Raw genomic sequence first — 25,440 nt, forward strand, 5'->3', positions numbered from 1 at the left:
ACTCAGCCCAAAATTAGAGGACTCAAGTTAAGTCTGCATGTGCTTTGCATGTTGTGCAAAGTGGCACTTTGCTGCCTCAAGGAGAAGTGAGGGACAATAAAAAATGTACATGTTCCACCACTTCCAGTGAGCTTCTGGGGAGTCTGCTTGGACCTCTTTGTATGAACTCTCTTATATTCTACATTGATCTGGGGCACCCCACTGATCTTTCTGTTTCTGCCTGTTGCATAGGACAGGGAAACAAAGAAAAACCACCACTCTCCAAATTCACCTTTTTTTTCTTTGCCCTTTAAGTTTCAAAAAGAAAGCTTTAAAAGAACCAAACAAAAAAAGACACCCAACTTGAAACTTCTCTTTTGCAGTATTGTGAGAATTCTGGATTCCAGGGCAGATCTTTGAGCTCTTCCTAAAATAATCTCCTTTATGCTAAAGAAAGATTTAGTCTGCCTTCAAATAAAAACATAAGGGCACCTATATTGAGTCAAACCAAAGGCCATACTGCTGCACCATTTCATTTCCACCAGCAGCCAGTAGCAGATGCTGGAGAACACTAAACAAACAGGCCAAGCATGTAGTGATGCATTCCCCATAATATTCTGCCAACCTCCAAGCAATTTGTGGTTTATGAACTTCCTGAACCAGAAGTCACGTGTTTCTACCTAACAGCCATAGACACATATTTCTTCTATGAATTTATCTCATTACTCCTTGAATCCAAGGACATATTAGTGTCCACAATTTCCTACAACCAGTGCTTAACTTTGAGCTGTCTGAAACAGCATCTCCATTCTTCTTGAACCCATCACATGCGAGTTTCACCTGATGTTTCCTAGTTCTGAAACTGGTGCAGCCAATAACAAGGCACTGCTCTTTTTTGGGCTACCTAAAATTCTATAAAATCCTATCCTACACTTACCATGTGTATTTAACTTCTTCCTGTACCTTTCTCAAGGTGTCTGAAGCTATGAAAAGTGTACCTTGCCTCGCTATGAAGAGTGCTTGGACATGGAGAAGATTCACAAAACCACATTTCTTCTTTTAAGAGAGATCCAGGGTTCTGACCATTGAGCTAATATTTGGTTTTGTACCAAAAAACCCCATAAACCAGGTGAAGTTCTTGGAAATTCACTTCTACTGACTGTCTCCTAAAGCTTCCAGCAGTACCATTCAGAATAAGGTTCTGAGATTAAAGCTTAAAGAAAATATTTTTTCCTAAACAAACACAAGTGCACTACAGAAAACAAATTCACATTACAGAATTAAAAACCCATATTGAGTTAAGTAAGATGAAAATGCAAATTTACTTGCATTTACAGAAACATGTCAGAAATTATGATTAATAGAGCTGCTGGTTAAGAAGGGCAAAGTTGTGCTTGATTTAATCTAAATGAAATAGTACCTGTGGAATGTATAAAATTGTGATTACAACTCAACTAACACTGAATTACCTTTTATTTTATGAAATGTTAAAGCACAGCATCACAACACAATTTGACTGCCTGCATTAGGATCTCTCAATTCTAACAGACAGAAGCATAATGAAGAGAATAGTGAATAAGCTATTTAATTATCCTAACCGGCCTCACAAATTTTGACAACTCTCTGTGACATTAAGAGGACAGATTTTAAAATATATTCTGCTCTTTTTCCAGAGCAATACAAGCACTGATGGCAATTATCCAGCAACTGGGACACTGCTTAACTACAGAGTCATGGAAGTTGCATCACCCATTACCATACTTACATCATGCTTTACAGAAGCCCAGGAAAGTGAACATGAATTTTGTGCATCCTACTGCATTTTTACTATTGAAAATATGGATCAGAGAAGTTTTTTTCTGAACTGTCTGATTGTCTTTTCTACACTTCATACCATGTGTTGCCCTTGCTCAGTACACCAGGCCATACTCTTCCCATTCAGGAAAAAGAATTAAAACAGCAATAGTGCCTGAACAAGAATAATTCAACTTTGTCCTTCTTTGCAAACAGTGTCTTTCCAAGAGACTCCTTTGCAATGCTATAGGATAGAGAAGATTATCATTTGGCTGTCTAAATGGCTTTCTAAATCCTACTCCAGTTCAGTGTTCAATCCTTTTTCCTTTTTGTGGAACACTATGCACCAGAGCTGCTCAGGACAGTGAAGCACTGTCATGACAATCTGGTGATCTCTCTTCTAGGAGTCTGAGACTCTCCCAGTTACAACTTCATTTCTTAAACAATTGGCTTGTGCTGCCAGATATGTTATGCTGTACATTTTTTAAAGACATGATGGCTAGAGAAAATGCCTTGCAGAGTACCTTGGCTGCATATTGCTCCAAAGCACTGATGGTGTCAGGGTCGATGGCAGCATCTCCTGTGTGCAGTCCTGCCACAGTGCCATCAGCCTGGATGGCCAAAATGGTGTCTGACTGTGGCATCTGCACCGTGTGGTGGATGTAGGCAGTGGTTCCATCCTCCAGCTGCACAGCTTGCAGGGCACTCTGGTCATAACTGTCTGAGGAATGATATTGCACACTGTTAGGCTTCTGAAAGGAGCAGCAGGGTGTTCCATAAGAAACTACTGCTCTCCAGGAGGTGGCTCTTGAAGTCATAGACACATACGAAATATATGGCAAAGCCAACCACTAGTTTATGAGAAATATAAACACTTAAAATAATTCTATGAATAACACAGGAATTTGTTTTCAAGACAACACCTCCTATAGTTTTATTTCTACACTTCAGAAAGTACAAAAAAAATTATATTGATCTAGCTTTATTTACGAAAGAAAGTCAGGAACACAAATATGCTTTCCATTTCAAATCCAGCTATAATAAAATGAAAATAATATAACAGATCTATTGATATCATTACTTCAGATTTTAGAATTCATAGATCTCACATTTTACAAAGAGAATCATGCAAATATGCAAAAGAACCACAAAATATAAAACAACTTTGAACAAAATCTACATTACATTCTTTCCTCTTATTATTGTTGGTTGTAAAATGTAATTGTCACACTCGTTTCAACAGTCTTAAAATATACACTTGATCACTTTTTCTAGAGAAGTGGTGCTGTTTCCAAGGTTAGTGTAATCATCTTCTGCAGAAACAGAAGCTATCATCTGGAAAAACTACATTTGCATTCTTGACTGTCAGCTGTCACATTTTCTGCCCTACTACCTAAAGGTATAAACTCACTTTGAGGTGATCCTGGGCTAAATAAACAGTGAAATACACTGGGTTTGATTTCATTTATAACTGTTATGAGGCCCAAGTCAAGAACTGAAACAGTCATTTCAACAATTTTCAGCTGTTAAAGCAACAAGGAATTCCCACTGGCAATCCCATTAAGATGACAGCTTTTAGAGAGTATCCTGTTAAACACTGCTGACGTTCTGTTGGACACTGAGGTGACAAACCCCACTTGTGAGAACAGTTACCTTTTGAGGTGTGATGAATAAATGCTGTGGTTCCATCCTCCAGCTGAACCGCCTGTCCATCCTCCAGACGCAGGCTCTCCCCTGCTCAGGAGGAACAATTACAGCACTTCAGCAAGACTTCAAAGACTCCTTAGATGGAGAGATTAAACACTAAATACCCAGGACTACAGAACACCCAAGATCTCTTCATGATTATTTCCATTAAAATAAGAAATCAAGCTATTATCATGACTGTTAATTACTTAATAGCAATATTTATCAGTGATACATTATTTTAGAACATATTTCTTGTATTATTGCACTCACTGCTTTTAGGCATAGGTACATGTTGAACATAAGCAGCAGAACCATCTTCTAATTGAATCACTTGGCCATCCATTAATTTACCATCTGAAATATACAGAATATTTTTAAGAATTGTGTAACACATCACGTTTTAATACACAGTTGATACTTTCTAGATTAACATGTAAATAAAATACCAACAAGAAATAATGTTTGGTAAATAGAAAGCACAGTGTGACTGTACAGAGCTTTTAAAATTCTGGGATTAAAAAACCAGAAAAGGTCTGCTGTCCTATCTGTTAAGCAGAATGTGACATCCAGGTTTGAACCATAAAGATCTCTTCACTTTTGTTTGCCTCCTGTTCTGAATTTCATTTTTGCATCTTATTAGTGGCAAAACAAAAACATTTATTTTATAGCATTACCATAACTTCCCACAGGAATTGGAACTTCAGAAGCATTGTACAGATTTTGCCTGACTTTCAATGCAAAGAGAGGGTTAGAAAGGAGAATAGCACTTCAGTAGCCATCAGCTGGCACTGCTCTGCCTACCTTTAGAATTGTGCTGTATGTAAGCAGTGGAGCCATCAGCCAGGGTAACTGCTTGCAAACTTACACCTTCCATGTTTTCCAAATTGTCACCATCTAGCAGGGAAAAAAGTTCACCTTCACTACAACCAGCATGGAACCCTAGAAATCTCAGCTGAAAGACCTCCATAAATGATGCCATCCCCTCAAAGCACATTGGTTTGACAAATAAGAAGAGCAAGTAATTCTTACTTGCTTTCTGCTTTCTAAGCCTGGGACACGTACTAGGGTCATATATTCTAGATTTTGCTCTGTAAACACGACAGCTAAATGTTATTTTCCTTCAATAAAAAAAATACAATGTCACTGAATAAATAACTACAAAGCTGAGGTTTTAGGAGAACTATGAATTAAGTCATCAGAGCCAACAGTGAAATAATGACACACATGCTTGTATTGATAATTTTGTTTTGTACAAACTACTTGTCATTAATACACACAAAACTATTTAGATTAAAATGCAGATTTAGAAGAGGGTTTGTAATCATGTAAAATCATAACAAAGCTGTCAGAAACACCAAGTTTAAGCCAATTTCAAGTCATTAATCTATTTTAAAACTCAACTTGCTTAATACATACTTAGATATCAACTGAATTTGCAAAGTATTAAACAGTAAGACTATACAGAGAATAAAGTCAGATTTTATATTTCATATATTTTTGGCACATTTACACGTCTATTATCTTAATTAAAAAATAATTTCCATCCATCATTAAATGAGTGAATTTAATCAATCTCAGTTAACTGTTTTCTGTTGGACTTTTAATTCAGAATACACAACATGAATGTTAGTGTTTTATCCGAGTTTCAAAGAGAAAAGACATAATAATGTAGAGGTATTTTAACCTGAAGGGTCACCTTGCACAGCTACAGCTTCTGTTAGACACAGAGTCACGTGCTGAGCCTCCATTCCTCCTCCAGAAAATTCTGTCATTCCCTGAGAGTCTCGATTGATCTGAGCTAATAACATTGTCTACCTAGAAAGAAAGTATGCAAAAACAGAACATTGAAATGCAGAACCAGCACTACATATAATGTGATTTTTTATAGAGCGGCTACAAATATTTTATGTTATGTTTTGTATAAAAGAGATGCAAAAAATGATTGATTTATCTGGAAAGTACTTTGAAAGAATAAGAGTTATCTGAAATAGATAAGTATTTTACTTTATTTAACAATTAATTTGGATGTTAAGGACTTCAGGTAGCACCTATTTATATAAAGTGCATCAACCACATCTAAATTTCAGTTAAACATAAGTGACTTAACCAACATAAAAAGACTAATGGTGGTAATGAAAGTACAGGTAATGATACCTATTTGTCCCCAGAATTGAAATAAAGCTGACAATTCACCCATAGTCACCCATGACAACAGGAGGGCTTTATCTGTATAAACCAAAGATCTCTTCAGTGCCAGTAAGAGGTTCAAAAACAACAACACACTGCAAAAGTGTAATTGAACAATTCAACTATTTCCCTAGATTTTCCAGAAAAGTTTCTATTTAAACAAAAACAAAACTATCTGTCCTTTAAAATAATGAAGCATCCCGTGATAAAATTTGTTAATTAGACTGAAGGCCAGTGATCAGAGAGTGACTGCTGGATCTCACAGAACCAGACAGAGCCATCCCTTTGCATATTCACATTTTTACCCAGGCACGTTTTAATATGGGAGATCACAGCTTTTAATCCTAGCGTGGTTCCATGACCTACTGGTTTATAATTCAAGGCTGAGAAGAATAATCTAGTGGGTTTAATTTATTTATGAGTACCTTTATAAATATATTTAACTATTTTTACCTCTACAGTCCAGAAATCTGTTATTGAATAAGCAATTAATCAACAGTCTCAAAGACAACTGAGAAAATTGTACTTTTCTCAAAACTAAAGAATAAGGAGCACAAAATTAGACCAGGCAGATACTCCAGTGTGCCCACTGTATTTTAAAAAGCTGCCACACTAATTCAGTAGTTGACAATTACACCCAAGCAGTATTTTCCCAATACATCCAAGTATATACACAACACTTTGTATACACTTGGATGTATACATCAAATAATTCTTCCTAGAGATGCAGGCTCAGTTTCTTATTTCCAGTTAACGGAACAGATACAGTTGAACAAAGGAAGTGGAAAACAAGGGTACCTTTGGGAAAGTTTTAAACCTCCTGCTTTTTTCATATGTTACATTGAAAATCATACAAAAAACCAATAACATTACTAATGATCAGTACATAATTCTGCAAGAAATATGCCTTCCAAGATTAATAGCCTCATAATTTCTCTCTGGAACATTAAGGAAATTAAAATATTGGCTTGTAACAAGGAATTTGAACCTTGAACAACTGGCATCAAAAAGATGCAATTAAGAGAGAAACCAAAATATAATTCAAAATGGGTATGAAGGGATTTTTTAGGATCCAAGAGAAGATGGGTAATTCTTCCCAACATCCTTTTAACGAAAAGAGGTTTTTAGGGAAAATGAGGCCTCTAAAAGAGATATAATACACAAGAAAAGGAGAAGCCATCCAGACTAAATTGCATTTATAAAGATGTCTCTGAAGAAAAAGAAATAGGAAAATTTGTTTGGATACTATAATCTAAGGGACAAGGAACTGTACAAGGATATAGGAGATCCTATATGAGTTCAACCTCTTCCTCTGCCATGCCCATGACTGTGAGTTTGGAAAAGTAACTTCTTTTCTTACTACTCATTCATCATCCCTCATCTCAAAATAGGCAGAAAACTTTTACTCAGGAAGCAGTTTGCTCACAAACCAAAAATCAATCATGATGTAGCTACAGAGTCAACCTAAGAAGGCACAGAAGCAAAGCAGCCCAGCGTTCATGTGCAAAGCAGCAAATAAGATCAGAAAACTGTTGCAGTTAAAAGAAAAATGAAAGAAAAAAAAAACCCAAACAAAAAAAATCCCCCAACAAGAACAACAATTTAGCAGCAAAAGGACTTTTATCCTGCCCAGTTTGCAAGGGCTGCTTTTCTGGAGGTACTACCAGCTTGTAGCAAGTAAAATTAACTGTTTCTGGTATTACATGCCAGTGGTACCCAGAGGCTGGCTGCTAACAGGTCTGTATTGGCAGCATTTTCCATTCAGGACACCTCATGGAAGCAGGCTGCAAAACAGCTACACCATTGCAGCCAGCAGAGAAGAAAGGCTTCACAACCTCAGGTGTTCACTGGAACTAGAGTGAAACAATTCCAGCAGACTGCACCTCAAAGGGTCTACTGAGGAGAATTCCCTCTCTTGGACAAAGTATCTTTTGAGATCCCCAGCAGCTTCAGTATCATCTCCCTTCCTGCAGGACTCACGGCTCTGCTCCCACCCTTGGGCAGCAGTGAGTGAGCCAGTCCATGCAGACAGCTGCAGAGTTCTGAAAGTCTGAGCAGATCTAATGGCTTAAGGGGTGAGCAGCTACTTTGGAAAAGAAAGCTAATGCCAGCTACATTCAAGTGCTGCAGGAGCAATAGTATTTGTTTAAATTGTTTCACAGTGTTTGTTACTGTAGCACAGCTATCAACACACACTGAAAACAGCTGAAGGGATCTGCTGCACACACAGCAATGGCTACAACTTTCCTCCGCTCCAGAGGATCTGGACGATCATACAACCTCAAACAAGAACTCAGCAGCAATGCAGCCTGTTTCTCCCAATTGCAGCTTCTTTCAATGGTCACTTCCAACACAGCCTTTTCTCAATCCTCTGTCCTTCCACTAAGTTCCTTATCCCCTGCTCCATCCCTTCTCCTTGGACCAATTTTCTTCCTCAGTCCTATCACAATACCAAATTTCCAGGACATGCCTCTTCCCAGCTATAATCCCATCCTTCTTGTCAGAATAATATGAAATACTTCCATACCCACACCAACTCCTTCTGCAACCAGTCTCCAAGTCTTCTCTTGCTGCTGCTCTGTTCTATGACCTCCTCACACCCACTTACCCCCTTGCTTCCTCTGTGTCACCAACTCATGTTCAGACCCACCTTGGAAGTACATCCCCCACAAGAGGCTGGAGCACTGGGGTCCCCCCACACACCAGCCCCAGCTCTGACTCCCTCTGCAGGGACACAGCAGCTTTGTTCTGACACTGCTGTGCAGGGAAGAGAGCCCTCAGCCAAAGTGGATGTGCTGCTCCTTCCAGGCTCTCCTCTTCCTCCCCACTGGAGAACACTGACTGGCCAGACAGGCCAGGACAGATGCAGGAAGGAAAGATGCAGAGCTGGCCTGTGTTGCATAGAAAAGGGTCAATCTATCAGAGGTAATGCCACAGCATTACTTGGTGAGAGTGGTCAAATACAGGAACAAATTGCCAAGCCAGGTATGGACTCTCCATCCTTGTAGAGGTTCAAAGCACCTTCACACAGCCCTTGGCAACCTGGGCAAATGAGACCTGCTTTGATCAAGCCTGAACCAGATAAATTGCTGAAAGCCCTTCTAACTTCACCTGCTCTCTGGTAATAATTTTAATAAAGCATACATCTACAACAGCATCACCTTACTGTTCATGTATCATCCACCCTGCAAAATCTACTCTCCTAACATGTTAAAATTGCTTTGCTTTTTCAAAACCCGTTGGTTTTCATCAAACTCAAACTCTCTTCCTTGCCTCCATTTCAGTCACTCTCTTCAGTTTCCATCAAATTTGTCTCCATCATTTTTTCAATCTGAATCTCACCAGCTTATTTCCCTAATCCTTATCATTGCTTTTATTCCTCTGCATTTGCATCAGTTAGCTTTTTTCTTTAAATCTCCTGTCTGCCAAGAGTTCTGTCAATAAAAATCTAGGAGAGATTGCCTTTACCCACTTCAAATACTGCAGCTTTTTAGTTGAAGGCAGCTGAAAGTAACCATTTTTAGGAAAAGCCAGGAACCCTGGGGTGGAGCCTACATAGCAGCTTGGCAAGATTGACACATGGGGAGTCTGCGTCATCTCAAGAGCTGTCTCACAGAAAAGACAAGTCCAGGCTCACTCATGAAGCACTCATTGAAGTGAAAACTTGAGAGTTGACCTTGTGAACTCTTGCAGATCTTCACAGATCATAGGCAAGCTGCAACTGTCAATTTCCAAAGGCACATCAATGACGATATCTGGGCAGACTTTCACAAGGACACTAACGTATCCTGCATTCCTGAAATGATTAGTCACCAAAACATGTCTGTGGTATCCATGCAGAGAAAATCTTCCCGTTCTTTTAGATGGTTCGAACACTTCTCACAAAAAATCAGCCTGGGGCAAAAAAATTTGACAGAAAATCTCTGAACTGAAGAGTGTGTCTGACCACAGGCAGCCACCCCCTCTCTAGCACTGATCCCTTCAACAGCATCCAGCAGGACACAAAGGTGCAAGCTCTTATTAAAAAAAAAAAAAAAAACAAAACAAAACCAAAATAAACCACCACCCCCTGCAAATTATCTGAACAGAGAAAAAAAAAAAAAATAGGTACACATTAAATTCTCAACACTTGGAAACCAAAGCATGTGAGGGGGGAAAGGATGGTTAAAAACAAAAGAGTTTTCATGAAGAGTTCACAAAGCTGCCTATCTAGAGAGCACCTCCTGTAATTTTTCCTCCACCAATACTCAAACAAGTAAAATTTTCTGGGTCCTATAACTTGTTTTGGAGAAAAGATGCAATGTTAGAAGAAAGGTTTTTATGTAAACTCAATGTAGCAGCTGCAAACAGGAATCACCACTAAAAACTAGGAATCAGCAGCTAAAAACAGCAGGTGGAATCCAGGCAACTGAAAAGCAAGGGGAGAGCTGGCAGAGGGCATGGCAGAGGGCATGGCTGCTCTGGAGCAGAAAGGGGGTTTGGGACACTTGGGAACTCCAGCAGCTGAGAGGAGAGCCCAGGGTGGCTAGAAAATAGCAGAAATTAGCAATTTCAAGAATAACTGTACCACTGTATTGCTGGACAAAGGAAAAATCCTGCAGAGACAGTAGCAGAAACTCCTTAGAGAGACAACGATGACGCTTAGAGGATGATTAATGGGAAATGAAATAAAGTTTGTAATAGCAGTCATGGAAGGAATTTACTGTTACAAATACAAAACTAGAATGTGCAAACAAACTGGGAAAGAATGACAGGAAAAAAGCTACTCTAGACATTCAACAACTTTGTGATTGTTCATTCCCCTCATGCAGACAGCACTGAGAAGTTTGAAATAATATGCATTTATTTCATTTGAAAAGAAACATCACTTTTATTTTAATACACTTCTAAATAATGTACAAAACCATTGTAACTTTATAAAACATAAAAACAGCAAACAAAAACCAATCAAGAAGGGTAATATGGCAAATAATACATAGCCTCATAATAGTGAAACTTTTATTAAGGAATTTTAGAAAACTATATTCCCATGTTTGACAAAGCTGGATCCCAAAATCAATTCAAGAATATCTGCAGTGTAACATTATGAAGATTTTTCTGAATTAAATACTGCTTCCTTAGGGTCCTTATCAACTGATATGATTCCAAATAGCAATTGCAATCATTGCAAATTGCAGATAGTAATTTCACTAAGCTAGTCTGAGCAACAAATGTGTGAAAACTGAAAAACAGTAACTATAATTAACAATCTGGTTAAATACACTTCAATTGATAATTCATATGTGTTACAGCCTTCTGAGTCTCAGTGCAAAAAAAAAGTCTGACAGACTGGAAAACTGAGTATTCCACACAAAGTTTTTTCAGGCAACTCAAGAAGACTTTTAGCATTTCTTCCCCCACTAATTACATAAAGTCATTTGTCATCTTTAAGCTCAGAAATAGACATAGGAGAACTAAGACTCTTTTTACAATCTTACCTCTGCTCCCCTACACAGCTGCATGATAATCTTTTCCAGTATTAAGCAGAAATCTGTAACAGGGTCAGAAATTTAATCTAGATCCTATGGGTGCTTTGATCAAACACTTCAGGAGACACGGATTTCCTTCATCAACAGCCCTTAGCTTTTCCAGGATTTTACTGCACTGAAAAATTGGGGTATGTGTTGTTGTCAGTCAGACTGACTTTCAGTAAGTGTAACAACTACTTAATGTTGGGCACTTCTTAATTGCTATGTGCTTTCTCACATAATCTCAATTTCTTTTACTGTATTTTCTCCAGTCTCTTGTGAAGGCAAAACACAATTAAACAGCAATTTCCACCACATTAATCATCCACAGTATAAAATAGAAACAAGGCTGAAATAAAGAATAAAAACCTCTCCTACAGACTCTGATAACATCAGTTGGATTCAGATAATTGAGTAGCAAATCACACAATCACTTTCTAATTTCCTACATGGTAAAGAAGTGTTGTGAATAATAAACAGGCCCTAAGTCTGGTCCTGCAGAAAAACCTGACCAAGAGTGAGAGCACTGTCAACTGCACAAGCACAACACACACATTCTGAAGCAGTTAAACTCAAGGCTCCTTTTTATTCTTTTTACAGTATTTCAACCTTTCTGTTCCACAAGAGATACATCCTAACAAGAATGCAGTTCAAGACTAACCGCCCCAGTGTTTGGTATTTCTTCAGAAATGAAAAATAAGTGAAGGACCAAATTTAACATTGCCTTAACCACACATCAGTCTGACTTAAGTGTGAGCAGTGGGAACCACATTTAGCCTGACAAAATTACTTCATGTTCCAGCAGTCTTTTTCCCCCAAAAGTCATTTCCATTCAGTTTATAGAGCAAATGCTATCTACAAATTGTGACCATTAAAAGTATTGTCTGATATCAATGCTTGCATTTTATAGAAATTAAAAAAAAAAAAAAAAGGATTAACCAGTACAAATAAAGAATATTTACAAATACTTACTCCAACTAATGAGATTATGTGTGTGTATTTTCACTGTGGGAATGTGAAGGCTGCTATTATTTTCAAAAGGTATGGCATTTAATCACAGGAAGATTTAGAAAGTCACCCACCAACAAGTCCTACACATGTGAGAACACTCAGGCTGATCCCAAATATGACTTCTAACTTCACACATTTCTTGAACATATTAGAGAAGAAATTACTGGTTAATGAAAGGAGGCCAGAGTAGTTCCATCAGCACGGGTGCTGTCAGCAGTGCTGACAGAAGCTAAACTCCTTCTGCAGCTCTGGGACAAGCAGCTCACAGCAAACACCCAATTCAATGGCCACATCTGCCCTGGGTGCACCATTCCAGCAGCATGGCTTCCTGAGCCAGAGGTTTGAAACAGATTTGGGAGTTTCCAGCAGAGCCAATTCCAAAAATCCTGCATGGAAGCTGACAAGCAATTGAGACCCATGCAGCACAGACACCAGGATTCCTAACTTTTTATATTAATTAAGTACAAAAAACCATATTAATGTAGTCAATGAGCAACATGCTAATGACTCAGTTAATGCTATTATTATTATTATTTTTATTAGCCATAGTAATACACAGCAGCAGCAGTTTAGCTTGAGGAAGAGCCACCCATATAATCTGTCCCAAACACCAGATTCAAGCATGCCTGAAACACCCGTGGATCATTAGGAATGCTGGGCTGTGTTCATGGAATGCCTTGCAGACCTACTGCAAATGCAACTGCAGAACTCGCCTACCCAAACAGCCCATCAAGTTTCTCTCGATGCAGGTGGTGTTTCTCGTTCATTGCTTCTCTCCTGGCCAAACTTATGTTATCAGTGCTCAGGCATACCTTCCTTTCTAAAGAACCTCAAACCCATTTCTTTATTGCAGACTGACTGGTAATAAATTACTTGTGTTTTAATAGTCAAAAAAAGGTTTGGGTAACTAATCATAACATGCAAACTCAAGAAAGAAATGCTGAATGGCAGGTGAGCTGATTTTCTGAAAACACTTAGAACATGACTAACAAAGATGAAAAAACCCCAAACCTAAAGTAATTTTACAGCACGTTAGTGAGATAAAGCATTTCATTCCAAACTGATTTTCACTCCAGAAGTATAAAGGGAAACAGATGAACCAGCGTGTTTTTAAAACTACAGGCTTTTGTTTGGTTTGTTTTTACCATCAAGTGTATATATAGGTAAAATACATATGCAGAAGGCATCCAGCTGATGCATGTCACAACTGCATCTAAGTCACTCCTAGTAATGAGCAGTGATGCCTATTTACACTTAAAAATACATACAGTTAACTTCTGAAACACTTCATGGGGCTACTTATGCCTTAAATCATAAAACCAGTTATATCAGTGTTTTAAATAAAACTGGGAATATTTGTTGATTAGATGTACAGTTAAGGGCTAAAAATCTGAAAGAAACTGAGACCCACTATTTCTATTGCTGTTTTACTTTCATTCCAAACAGACTCCTAACTTTTTAACCGTCAAGCAATCAAGTCTCTTATTTACATCACCAAAACAAATGAATCTTGGCCATGCCCTTTCAAATCCTGCAAATCCACGGAGACTGCCAACAAAGAGAGGAATTTTGAGTGGGTAGTTTTGTGTGGCTATGAGTTAATTAGGAATCTGGTAAGTACAGTACAGATGTATCAGCATTAGCCATGACAGTAATGGCAGTGCTTTAGCACAGGCTTGCATTTCAGGAGCTAAAGGGGCAGCCTGCTGAATTGCCAAAGCCAGATTACAAACAGAACTTGAAACACAGTACATTGAAACACAGCCTACATATCTCTGTGCAGGATCACGTTAGCTATGTATGAACATACTTAAAATACGAGCAAAACAACTAACTTGCAAATACAGACCCATCTTCTAATTCTAATCTGTCATCAGAAATGAAGTCCAAGAGTATTAAGAGTATTAAGGTAACACAATTTTCTGCTCAAGGGTGTAGAGGGAAACATTCTGCAGACAATAAAATACAGACTGAGGTAAACCTTACGTAGTTTTAAGTGCAACTCTGATGTCAACCTTGAAAATTGCAAAACCTGCTGGAACTGTAAATCCCCTTTGAAACTGAAAAATTTCATTTATTTAACAAGTGTTATCTTGGTGGAGCAAAGTACAGTCCCACTATACAATTAAAATCCAGCCATGTAGCCCAGAAAATTTTAGTAGAGTAAGTTACTGGAAGCATCTACTAATTTAGTTCAATTTGGTTTGGAGTAACTGATCAATGATCCCTGGGGCACAGCGGGGGAGAAGAAAAATCATATTCCTTTAAGTAAATACAACTAAGGGCCGATCTAGTTACACTTTGGTACAGGCAAAACCCCATAAACCCCAGAGTACCGAGATGGGCCTCCAGGCTTCCTTCCCCTCCTGCCTAGAAATGGTGTCCATGGAGAGACACCTGGCTCAGATCGCTCTCTCCAGGCTCAGAACACCTCAAGTTACAGGAACTTGCACTTCAGAGCTGAACTCCTGGGTTCAAGAGGATCCATCGGTTTGGATCGTAGTGTATCTTAGGGATCCATGAGCTAAGCAGAAACTTTCCTCCCATCTTTTGGGATGTTTTGTGCTACAAGCCACAGGAACAGACTACCCAATTCACTCTGCCTTTGCCAGGTGCGCCGATTTCCCCGCACAGAGGAGATAAAAACCCAAGCTGTGCCCAGTTAATGCTGAGCAAAAAGCACTGCTGGTGAGCTGCAGAGATGTAATAGGGAAAGAGTCAGTGGGTGGCAAGGCAAGGCTGGCCTGGGTGCTGTGCTGTGCACACACATGTCAGAGTTACAGGAGGTGGCACGGGAGGCACAGATCACGGGATGGCCAAGGAAGCACGTACAAGGCAAAATGCAGACAGGAAAAGAGTAACTGCAAGAGCACCAAGATGGGTCCCACCCTCCTCATGAATATTGGCATTCTGGCCATTGTAAGGCCTGAAACTGGAAGAATGGCCCTGATTATCTGCGTGTGTAGAAACCCATCCAAATCAATCCAAGCCCTTTGGAAGACAATTCGCTTCATAGGTGGCTGCTAACGACTCCTCAAAACATAACAGCGCTTCTCAAAGACTCCACCTACGCTGAGCTTGTGTTAACGCTGAACTCTTCAGGTGAGGACTCAGATGCAATAGCAAGGGAAGACCAACATCCCTTAGGGTAAATGAAGCCATCCTGACCAAACTAAAGCCGAGGAACCCCCGTCCTTATTATCGCTGTGTCCATCCCACATGGCTGCAGGGAGCAGTCACAGAGGTAGAGCTGGCCACTGCTCAAACTCCTGGCAATTCCCTTCTCCTGGACGGTACAGGGCAACAAAACGTCCACTCAGCTGAAGTAGCACACAACTGGAGATATTCTAAAGAAAAAACTAATTTACAGCCTAATTTTGGCACCTATTACCAGGGACTATTCATCACTTGACTATCTGTGCCAGTCTCCTGAGAAAAGCATTAAAAGCTACACAAGAATGAAGACAGAGTGAAGTCAGTGTGACTTTCTACCTGAAGTTCCTTTTACACTAATGTAAAGCAAAATTACTCTTCCTTAGATAGGGTAGTACAAATGAAATATTAATTACAACGAGAACAGTTTAAATAAATTATTAAATCAATTTGAAATACACTTCTCAAAACTCTTTCAAAATGTTTATTTTTACATCTCATTTAAGCTGCAATCCATTACCAAAGCCATCATCTATTATTTGACCACATATTCCTGAGGTTCCTTTTCTGCAGTGATACAGACAAATCGCTTTAGACACAAACACAGCTTGAAAGCTCAAGGCATGAATGCAAAATACAAAGAAACAAGACATGAAAACACGGCTACACCGTACTCTGCCATTCTAAAGCTGTATGGCAAACGCACAAAGCTAACAATCTATCATGTGGATGTTAAAAAACTGCTAGTTAAGCACAATCTAATTTCATTTTTCAGGTACCTAGAAGCTACAACAGAATATGTGGTATATAGTCTGCAAAGACAGCTAAGAGACAACACTGGATGCAGACTCTCGATAAAACAAGAGGAAATGCTTGCTTTGAAAGACTGGAAGGTTGCAGTTCCTGTGTCACTGGGCTAGAAATAACATTCCTTACAAATACTGGTACCACTCTGCATATGATGGCAAAAGCAATTCTCTGATAGGTCAAAACGAAACCTTAAAAAATTTAAAACTAAACAAAGCTGCTCAACCGCAGCCTTGTTTTAACAGAAAAATTAAACTTGCACGTGAGTCACGTCTTTTTTTCTGGATGAAAAAGCACCACAAATAGGGCCTTATCAGAAAACAAAATAAAAATCTTTGCATTATTGCAGGCCATTATTCTAGAGGAGCAGCTTCTCGTTATCCCGTTCTACTAGAAGTTCTAGAGAAAAAAAAAAGATGACGGGAACAAGAGCAATAGAAAAATAATAAAAAAAACAAAACTTAAGACGCTTTTGCATTCTGGCGAGGCGATGCAGTAAAGCAGCGGGGTTTGAGGAGGCCGGCCGGTGCCAGGAGCTCTCCCGTGAGAGCGCGGCCAGGCCGCGCCGCAGCCCCGCGGCTCGGGCGGGCACGGCAGGTTCGCCTCCGGAGCCTGCGCGGGCCCGGCCAGCCCCGGCCAGGGCTGCTAATGCCGCTCGGCGGCCGACAGCATAGAAATACCACCTTGGAAAACTAATAGCAACAAAAACACATATTTAAAAAAATTGGAGAGAAAAAAAAAAACTAAAAAAAAAAATATCAAAAAACCAAACAACGGGGAAAATGCAAAAATTTTTGAGCCCCCCCGATGGAGGCACGGCAGGCGGGGGGCCCGGAGCGTCCCCGGCCCGCGCCCACCTCGCCCCCCGCCCGTGACGCAGCGCCGAGAGGGCCCGGGGGACGGCCCGGGGGACCCCCGCGGGCCTGGCGGGCGGGGAGGGGCCGGGCGGGCCCCGCGGAGCGAAGCGGCTTTATCGCCGCGGCTCTGCCGCTCGGGTCGGTGCCGCCCGCGCCCCGCTGCCCCTGCCCGCCTCCCCGAGCACCGCCGGTGGGCGCGGCGGGTGCGGCGCGACGGCCCCGTCCGGAGATGGCGGAGGGAGCATAAGGCACACTGGGTAAAAGCACATTTATATACGAACCTCGCCGAGAAATTTTCCAACAATTCCTCCGTCCGACCACCATGCACCAGGACAGGAAACGGCCGCTCGGCACCGCCCGCCCGCCCGGCACCGCCCCGCGCCCCGCGGGCGGGGCCGGGCAGCGCCGGCTCCGCCGCTCCCATTGGCCGCGCCGCGCGCGCCGCCGCCGCCGCAGCCCGCCATTGGCCGCCTGCGGGCCGCGCGCCGGTGCCCATTGGCCGCGCGCCCGCGGCCCCGCCCCGCGGCTTCATGGCGTCGTCTCTGTGCCGGGCGCGGGGCCGCCGCCATTTTGTGCAGCGGGCAGCCAGGCGCCCGCGCGCCAGCGGGGAGCGGCGCCATTTCCTGCCCTCCCCCGGCGCGCGCCGGCGGCGCCTGAGGCGGCGGGGACGGGCAGGGCACGGTGAGGGCACGGGCAGCGGCCCCCGGGCCGCGGATCCGGCTCGGCCGGGGCCATCCGCGCTCCCTTGGGCCGTGCGCGGGCCCCGCGGGGCCGCACGGCCGGGCCGGGGACAGTGAGGGCTCTGCCCTTCCCTTCCTGGCCTCCTGCCGCGCTATCTCCGGCTGCCATTCCAGCTCGGCTCTGAGGGAGAAGGACTCTATGCTTAAAGCTATGCTTGGGAGTGTTATCCTTACGAGGTTTTTAGGTATGGAAACGTGTAATAAATAGCCCAAGAGCTCCCAGTGTAAGGCAAGCAAAGCGTGTTACGGTTAATTATGTAGGTGATTTCTCATAAAGCCCTGTTGTGAAGTTGACGCGAATTATTCCCATTGATGGGGAAGTAAGCCCAGCTCTGATGGACTTAATGCATCTTCCTGAACATGAGAGATGTAAAAAAAATTAAATTTTGCTCCAGAATAAGAGTTCGAAATTCTTGCAGTCCAAAATTGTTGCAGTTGCACAAAAAGCCAAAAAATACTTATTCCCTAACCGGTCTAATGGCCAACAAGTTTTCTTCTTTAATTTACTATTTCCTAATGGTAAATTTCAAGCCAAATACAAGCTGCAAGCATCAGTTTCGAGATACAGCAGCAGTGAAATACCCAAGATAGAATCCTGTTTCTGATTTGCCAACTCCCCTTAATGGATTATTACCATCTCTGCAAAATACTACAACCTGTTTCCCATTCTGAAGTGCTTTACACCTTCAGGTTTGCTATAAAAAGCACAAATACACAACCCAGTGACTTACCATGTAATAAGATAAGCTACATATTGACTGAAAAGTAACTGGTAATCAGCAGCAAAGATTTTCCACCTGGCTCATTCTGGCTATGTAGAAGGTTCCACAGAAAAAATAATCAACCCTTAAAACTTACCCGGTAGCCATTCCTATCATAATTAAAATCACCTGCATGTTTATTGGCAGGTAGTCAGTAATTATTCCAGTGCAGACTTGACAAATCTTACAGTAACAGTCCTAGGCTATAGGAGATTGGAATAGAACTTTGTGGTACTAGGCTGATACATATTAATAATTCTTTGGAGACAGTGATTAAGAGAAAAAAAGATTAACCCAGTATGTCAGCATTTTAAAAAACTACCTACTTTTTATATTTAACACAGTTGAAGAGAACTCTGGTTATGCCTAACATTTGTTTGGAGGAATATTTTGGAGGGAAATACAAACCTGAAAGCTGTGTAACTCAAGCAGGACTCTACTGTAAGGATGCAGCTACATTCAAAACACCACACTGAGATAAGTGAAGATAAGGATTTGCTTTAGATGTTTATTAATCCAAGGAGATCTTCCATAATAGAAAAAAACAGAGGCTTTAAATTTCCCAGCTCTTCCTTTAGAGTTGCATTATCCTTGAAAATGGAATGGATAAGTGCAAGTTCTAGGAGGAAGATCAGTTTTTAATTTGACATAAGTGTATCACTGAAATTGATATATTGCATCACAAAATGCGCTATCACCACCAACAACAATGCAAAATTGTTTTGCAATTTATATAAATACATTTCTTGGAGCAAAGGAAAGCAAAGTTCTAGATCCATTCTTAAAAAAGATGCTCCTTGCTAGCCAGTCTAGTGACACATAAAAGCACCCTTGAAGTAAGACTGTATTCCTCACACCAAGGTAAAATTCTTCCTTGACTTGTAAAATATAATTGTTCCAGAACTGACAACAGCACTAAAATTGGTGATTTCCCCCTATTTTTTGTCATCTGCTTTATACATGAAGCCTTCTCACTGCTCCTGTCACATCTGCCATGAGGCCCAAAATGGCTCATCTGTCCTCAAAGCTTCTCATGCATTTTTAGGATGCATATGAAGGTAAGCAGATGCCCAACCAGCAGATGTTCAGAAATGATTTGTCAAACTGGGTGTTCCCAAGCAATGCAAGGAGAAGGCATGCTGGAAGCACATCTGTCAGCTTTTTCTACAAAAATAAAACCCTGTCTAGAGACTCCCTGGGGGCTGGAGCACGTCTGGATGTGCCTGTGAGTGAGTCACAAACCCCCAGTGAGCTCTGCTCTGGGCATCCCCTAAAGATACACAGCAACTGCCCCAGGTCTCACACCACCACGAGGATGGATATTCCCATCCAAGGCTTTATTAGTCAGGCTTTTCCAGCTCAGGTGCTTTGCTTTCCAGGTGTCCCTTTGGCACTGGGCTAGGGCTCCGTGTCCCGCCTTGCCCCCCGTGTGCAGGGAAGCGTTTGCTGGAGCCAGGCAGCTGCACTGGAGAGGCTGGAAAAGCCCTCCCGCTGCCTGGGAAGCACCAGCACCAGTGGAAGGCAGAGCGTGGGGCTGGGCAGCTCAGCAGGGAAAGCCCAAAGCACCTGCTGAGCTACTCTGCTGATGCAAAAAAACCACACCACACAGACCAATTTTCTGAAGACTGCATTTTGAGTATCATAATATATATATATGTGCATTTCATTTTTACAGATAAAAACTCAGTTTATTTTTAACCTGTATTTAAATTTTGGAGGCTTACATTAAATTAAGGTAGCTTGTTTAATATCAATTGTAACAGCAGGTGACATTTTTATATAAAAACAGCCTAAAGAAAAAAAAAAAAAACAACCCAAACATTTGATTTAAAAGACCTGACACCAATGATCTCAAGGCAAGATCAAACGCCAATGGATTTGCTTTTAAAAAGAAAAAGGGGGCATTTAAGCCAACCCATTCACAGCCTCTCCCTGCTGGCTTCTTCATACAGTGGTTTTGATAGTGGTCCCAGAGGGAACTGTATTTTGCCTCTCTAGCTAAAATACTAGTTACTATAGCAACTTTGAAGGAGGAAAATTGTGGCTTCAAAACTGAAAGATTGGCAAAACTTCAAATACACTGTCTGGATCAGGCAGACAACAGCACACACTAATGCTGCAAGTGCAAAAAGAGGGGGAATGAAATGCAGGAGTAGTGCACCTGCACTACCATGAGCCAGAAAAAGAATATTCTGCACAACTGGGGGAAAATTGCATTTATATACCATAGCCCAGATCAGCCAATGACACTCATTTTGAACAGATTGCATATGTAGGTATATCACCCATACACTTCAATTGACCTTAAGAACTTCACATCTCATTTACCTGCCTTAGAGAGGATAACTTTTCTTTGTGCTTACAGTACATATTTGTTCAATTTTCTAGCTTGTACAGTGAGATCTTTAAAAAAAACAAAGGACACAGAGGGCGTTGCTATTTTTTCTTTAGCAGCAATGAAATATCACTAACCCCTTTTTACATATCCGAATTCAAGTCACAACCAGAGGTGACTGCACCACAAAGTCACCAGGTACAAAACTGCTAGTTCATTTTAAATTAATAACTTGAAATTATTTTCCCCAATACATCCCTTATTTTTTATTTTTATAAACAGCAAACATTTTGCTATTTTTGTACATAGGCTAGCAGGCTTGTTTCAATATGAAAGTGCTAATTCATTTACAGATTTATCAGTTATGTAGTGCTACATTAAGTGTCCAATATTCTACATATGAACAATCTTGATAAATGGAAATGATGAAGATTAAGTAAGGCTATCTGATTACCTTATCTTATTTACATTAAAAGAACAGACACCCAGTAGTAGGGATAAAAGGGAAAGAAACTGGGCAAATACTCATACTGCCACAGGTGTAAAAATTAAGTCTGCCTTCTAGCTTGTACTGTAAATGAGACATTTTAAATAGTCCTGCAGCCCGTGTCTAGTTTTTTTTTTCCTCAGAAAAAGAAAAGCTGCCTTCATGATCCCCTCTTGATTTCCGATCTCCAAAGTGTGTCATTTGAAGCTTTAAATTCAGATTCTTCCTATCTTCAAAAAAACCTCTGGTTTGCTTTCCAGTATCAGGTTGAATAATCAGGTCCCACTTCTGGGGCTTTTGTCCAATCTATTTATAAATTAGTTTAGAGTGAGTTGTAGATAACATGAACCAGTTCTGGAACCACTATTGGGAGGAACACAAGCTCTTCACTACAATCACACAGTAGCAGGAAAAGTGATAATTCAATTCATTCCTGGGGCAGGGCCTCCAAAATTAAATGAAGTTGGCACAACTGGAGCATTGAATTTGTATCCTCCATGCTTTTCGATCATTTTGGATTCTAAAACAAAACAAAAAAAAAACAGAAGGAAGAAGTTTTAGTGTGTGTGTAGGGGGGAAGACAGACCAAGATTCTGTGACTGACCACTCTGAGTCTCTCAGAGATACAGGTTTAACCTGGGGATACCCAACCAAGGAATCAGCACCCACAAGTGGAAATGTGCCAGGCCCCACAGAACAGACGGACTGACTATTTACTTCTTTTAACTTCTCAGTATTGTTACCACCATGCTTTCATGAATTTGTACTTTAAAAAGCCCACACTTCAGCTTTGGGACGTGACTGTACTTGAGAAACAGGACCAGAAAGAATACTGCACTTATAAACTTGGTAACAGGCACACAATTCTTTCTGGTTAACATCAACAGACTTTGCAGTCTAATCACTAACAGAGCACATGTGCAAAAAAGCAGTACACAGATATTGGCTAAATTTTTCGTGTTCCTATCTCAATTCAACAATACAAGCAAAAACCACTACTGAAGCACCAGAAGAAGCCTTTTTACACATGCTGCTACCCAAGCAGGTAATTTGGACTTTAGGTTACTAGACCACAAAACGTAATTCTGAGAGAAAACTACCAAGTTGATCACTTTTCATTTTCAACCAGAACTTAAGATCTTTAGACATCTGAGGTCTGAAGATCTTAAGTTCTGGTTGAACTTAAGATCTTTAGACCTTAAGTTCAAACTTTAGACCAACACTGTAACTACCAGTGATTGTTAAGGTGTCTGGTTTTACCATCCTTCAAACACTGCTGTAGGACAGGGATTACTGTAAACCAGTTTTTACAAGCTCTAATACATGGACAACTGAAAATCAGGTTGGGAATTTAGGTTGTACCTTTACTACAATCTAGATAATGCAGAAGGTGGCTTGTATTATTCCCAGGCCAAGATAACAACAACTTATTAATGTCTTATGTTGGTCTTAGAACTTTCTCCTAAACCAAAACAATCTGTCTGGGAATACAGGTCAGCTCATACTATCTGGCAAATGTGCATTTTGGCTCTGTTTCTTTGAAAACAAGCCACAAAGATGGTGCCATGGCTAATGGAGCATGGGGGGAGAATCCCTCACAGCTCCACAGAAGACAAATCTCTCAGCATATGGGAATTCTTCTAAGCTATATTAATAAGGGAGAACTGTATTTCAAATCCTTCCAACAGGATGTCCCCATGTGTGGTAAGTAGCCTAAATGTACCATCAGTGTGCTGTGATAGTAGGCAAGAATTTCCCAGAGGGACCTGGTTCCTTAAGTTAAACTTAACAACTTCTCTGAAAAAACAGTACAAAAAATCCAAACAAACACACACCTCAAATTTTTTGTCTCCATAAAATGCAGTAGCATAAAATTACATCAAAAAATGTCTAACTGCTTGACAGGAGTCACAGTGAAACTGTATTTTATAATCATTAAAACTGGATCATTATGGACCCAAACAAGCTTTGTGAGGTGACTTAGGCTGTTCTCTCATACAAAGCACTTATTAAATGTGTATTCTTACTATCAATATTTTCACTGAAAAATTTTTTAATTTCTGTTTTGAAACATCTGTAGCAACTGCTCACTAAGACACAGGATATGAGGCTGGTATATTCTTACTATCAATATTTTTATTGAAAAATTTATGAATTTTTGTTTTTAAACATCTGTAGCAACTGCTCACTAAGACACAGGATATGAGGCTGGACTGATTCCTCAACATCCAGTCTTGACTTAAGAGTGTTAAATATATTGGCTTATGCTCCAAAGTGAAAACCTAGGAAAAAAGAAAAAAATATAAACTGAATACAGGTTTGGGTTTAAAAATCTGTATTTTATGTAATACTTAACAGGCTTAATGATGTGCCTTTACAGATGGTACTACTTCCATAACTTAGTATTCTCCTACCCACAGAATCCTTGTCTATCTCAGCTGGACTATGTGACATCTCAGGAAATCATTCATCAGCCACTTGATGTGTTTGCTAACATACCTGGACTTCAACTATCTTCAGGTAATCAATTGAATTGTTTTCAAATCTGAGAAATTAGGACAAATATGTTTTATTTCCTTGGCTACCTCTCCAAGTGTTTCTATCATTCCTCTCACCTGTGGTATTGCCACCCAGTTTGTGCATGGAGGCTGGCAATTCTAAGAGATTCCTAACAACCCTGTTCTGCTGAAGCCCTTGTCAGGCTTGAGTGGAAGGCCTGTTGTGTACGGTGCTCCTTGAGCACAGCCAGGGCACTGGCAGAGCCCAGGAGGCCCTGCTGGTGTAAAGGTGCAAGTACCGTGCGCTGCCCGCCGCTGGTCCGCCAGGGTCGCGATGTCCTGCAGCTGCTTCCTCTGCTCCTCGCTAAGGCCCTGCGTCAAAGCCTGGTACCACGCAGGGTTATGGTTCTGAATTGCTGCAGCAGAAAGAAAACATGAGCAAAAGGAAAGGTTGATTAAAATGTTCTAGAACTCAATCACTGCCATTTTATCAGAGTAATATTCTGTTATGGTTACATAATTCAAGACACTTAAACACTAGTACAGCTTCTGACCTCTTCCCTACCACTATAAATTCATTCAAGCAACTCCCTCTGCTACAGAAGTTTACACAATGGCATCTCCTTCAAGCCCGTATTGAAAAGCCTGTTTGGAAGTTTTGAACAGGTTCTAGTTAACAACAGTGTACACTAAAGCTGAAAGGTAACTTGTTGGCCAGGAAAAGAAATACAGTTACTTACTCTGAAAAATTGTTTTAAATATTTGATATTCATCAACAGGGTTATCTTCATCATCAATAATTGTGGAATAACCTTCCAAAGCAGTCTCTTCAGCATCATCTTCTTCCCAGTCTTCATCATCTCCATCTTCACCTGCCTGTTTTGCTAGAATTTCAAGATATTCTTGACCATCTTCATCAATGTCATCTTCATCACTCCCCAGCTCTTCTGAGTTAATTATAAACAAACAAAAGTTTAAGTTGAAAATGTCAAGAACAATACTTTAGAAATGTGGCTAACTAGGTAAAACAGGCAGTGGAAGTGGTAACAAGACCATGCAAGCTGGAAAGGGAGGAGCTCTTCTAACTGAACCCTGGAAGAAGTCACTTTTTAAGAGAGGAGAAAGTAATATATACTTTCCACTGTATAGTGGAAGAGAGAATGGAAAGTAATATATACTTTCCACTATATATACTATACAGATATACTTAAAAGTTGTCAAAAGATGTCCAGTGTTCTACTGCAGTGCTTCATTTTTGGAATTAGGATACTCAGAAGAATTTCACAAAGGAACTCAGTATCTCCATCAGAAAAAATTAAACATACAAAATAACAACGGTTACATCTCCATACCTGTTTCCTCATCTTCTTCAGCTTCATCATCATCATCACTGTCATTTTCATGCTCTGCATGACAGGCATATGCTCTTTTCAATCCATTAAATAAAAGGATAAAAGCTGGCAGGATCTGCCCAGCAACCTGATTTAAAACCTGTGGTATTTGCTCCAGATTGATAAGAGCACACAGGCCAAGTACACACATCTTTCTGTCATGGAGTCTAGAAAACAGAAGAGTAGAACAGTTGCAAGTTTTGTCATGATTTACAAGCAGGTCATACACAGGTGTATCACAAAG

General features: G+C 40.5%; 2 protein-coding genes across 5 annotated transcripts in view; both read right to left on the minus strand.

Moving 5' to 3' along the window:
• The window catches only part of ZNF143 (zinc finger protein 143), a 38,393-nt gene extending 21,024 nt beyond the window's left edge, over positions 1–17,369 (minus strand). The window contains exons 1-6 of one of the 2 annotated variants that reach the window (XM_030240103.2): positions 17,266–17,369; positions 5,159–5,277; positions 4,264–4,356; positions 3,733–3,816; positions 3,427–3,507; positions 2,298–2,494 (exon numbers count right to left, since the gene is read on the minus strand). In XM_030240103.2, the coding sequence (XP_030095963.2) occupies positions 2,298–2,494; positions 3,427–3,507; positions 3,733–3,816; positions 4,264–4,356; positions 5,159–5,270 (567 nt within the window). In that variant the 5' untranslated portion in view covers positions 5,271–5,277; positions 17,266–17,369. Of the gene's footprint in view, positions 1–2,297; positions 2,495–3,426; positions 3,508–3,732; positions 3,817–4,263; positions 4,357–5,146; positions 5,278–17,265 lie in introns of both variants that reach the window. The other variant, XM_030240102.2, reaches the window with a different exon arrangement.
• Positions 17,370–18,973: 1,604 nt separating this feature from the next.
• Positions 18,974–25,440, minus strand: part of IPO7 (importin 7) — a 34,849-nt gene continuing 28,382 nt past the window's right edge. The window contains exons 22-25 of one of the 3 annotated variants that reach the window (XM_050975769.1): positions 25,158–25,363; positions 24,546–24,749; positions 24,105–24,221; positions 18,974–21,827 (exon numbers count right to left, since the gene is read on the minus strand). In XM_050975769.1, the coding sequence (XP_050831726.1) occupies positions 21,730–21,827; positions 24,105–24,221; positions 24,546–24,749; positions 25,158–25,363 (625 nt within the window). In that variant the 3' untranslated portion in view covers positions 18,974–21,729. Of the gene's footprint in view, positions 21,828–23,423; positions 23,590–24,104; positions 24,222–24,545; positions 24,753–25,157; positions 25,364–25,440 lie in introns of those variants that run through there. The other 2 variants (XM_030239983.2, XM_030239984.2) reach the window with 2 other exon arrangements.

The sequence above is a fragment of the Serinus canaria genome, chromosome 5, assembly GCF_022539315.1.
Source record: "Serinus canaria isolate serCan28SL12 chromosome 5, serCan2020, whole genome shotgun sequence".
NCBI lineage: Eukaryota > Metazoa > Chordata > Aves > Passeriformes > Fringillidae > Serinus > Serinus canaria.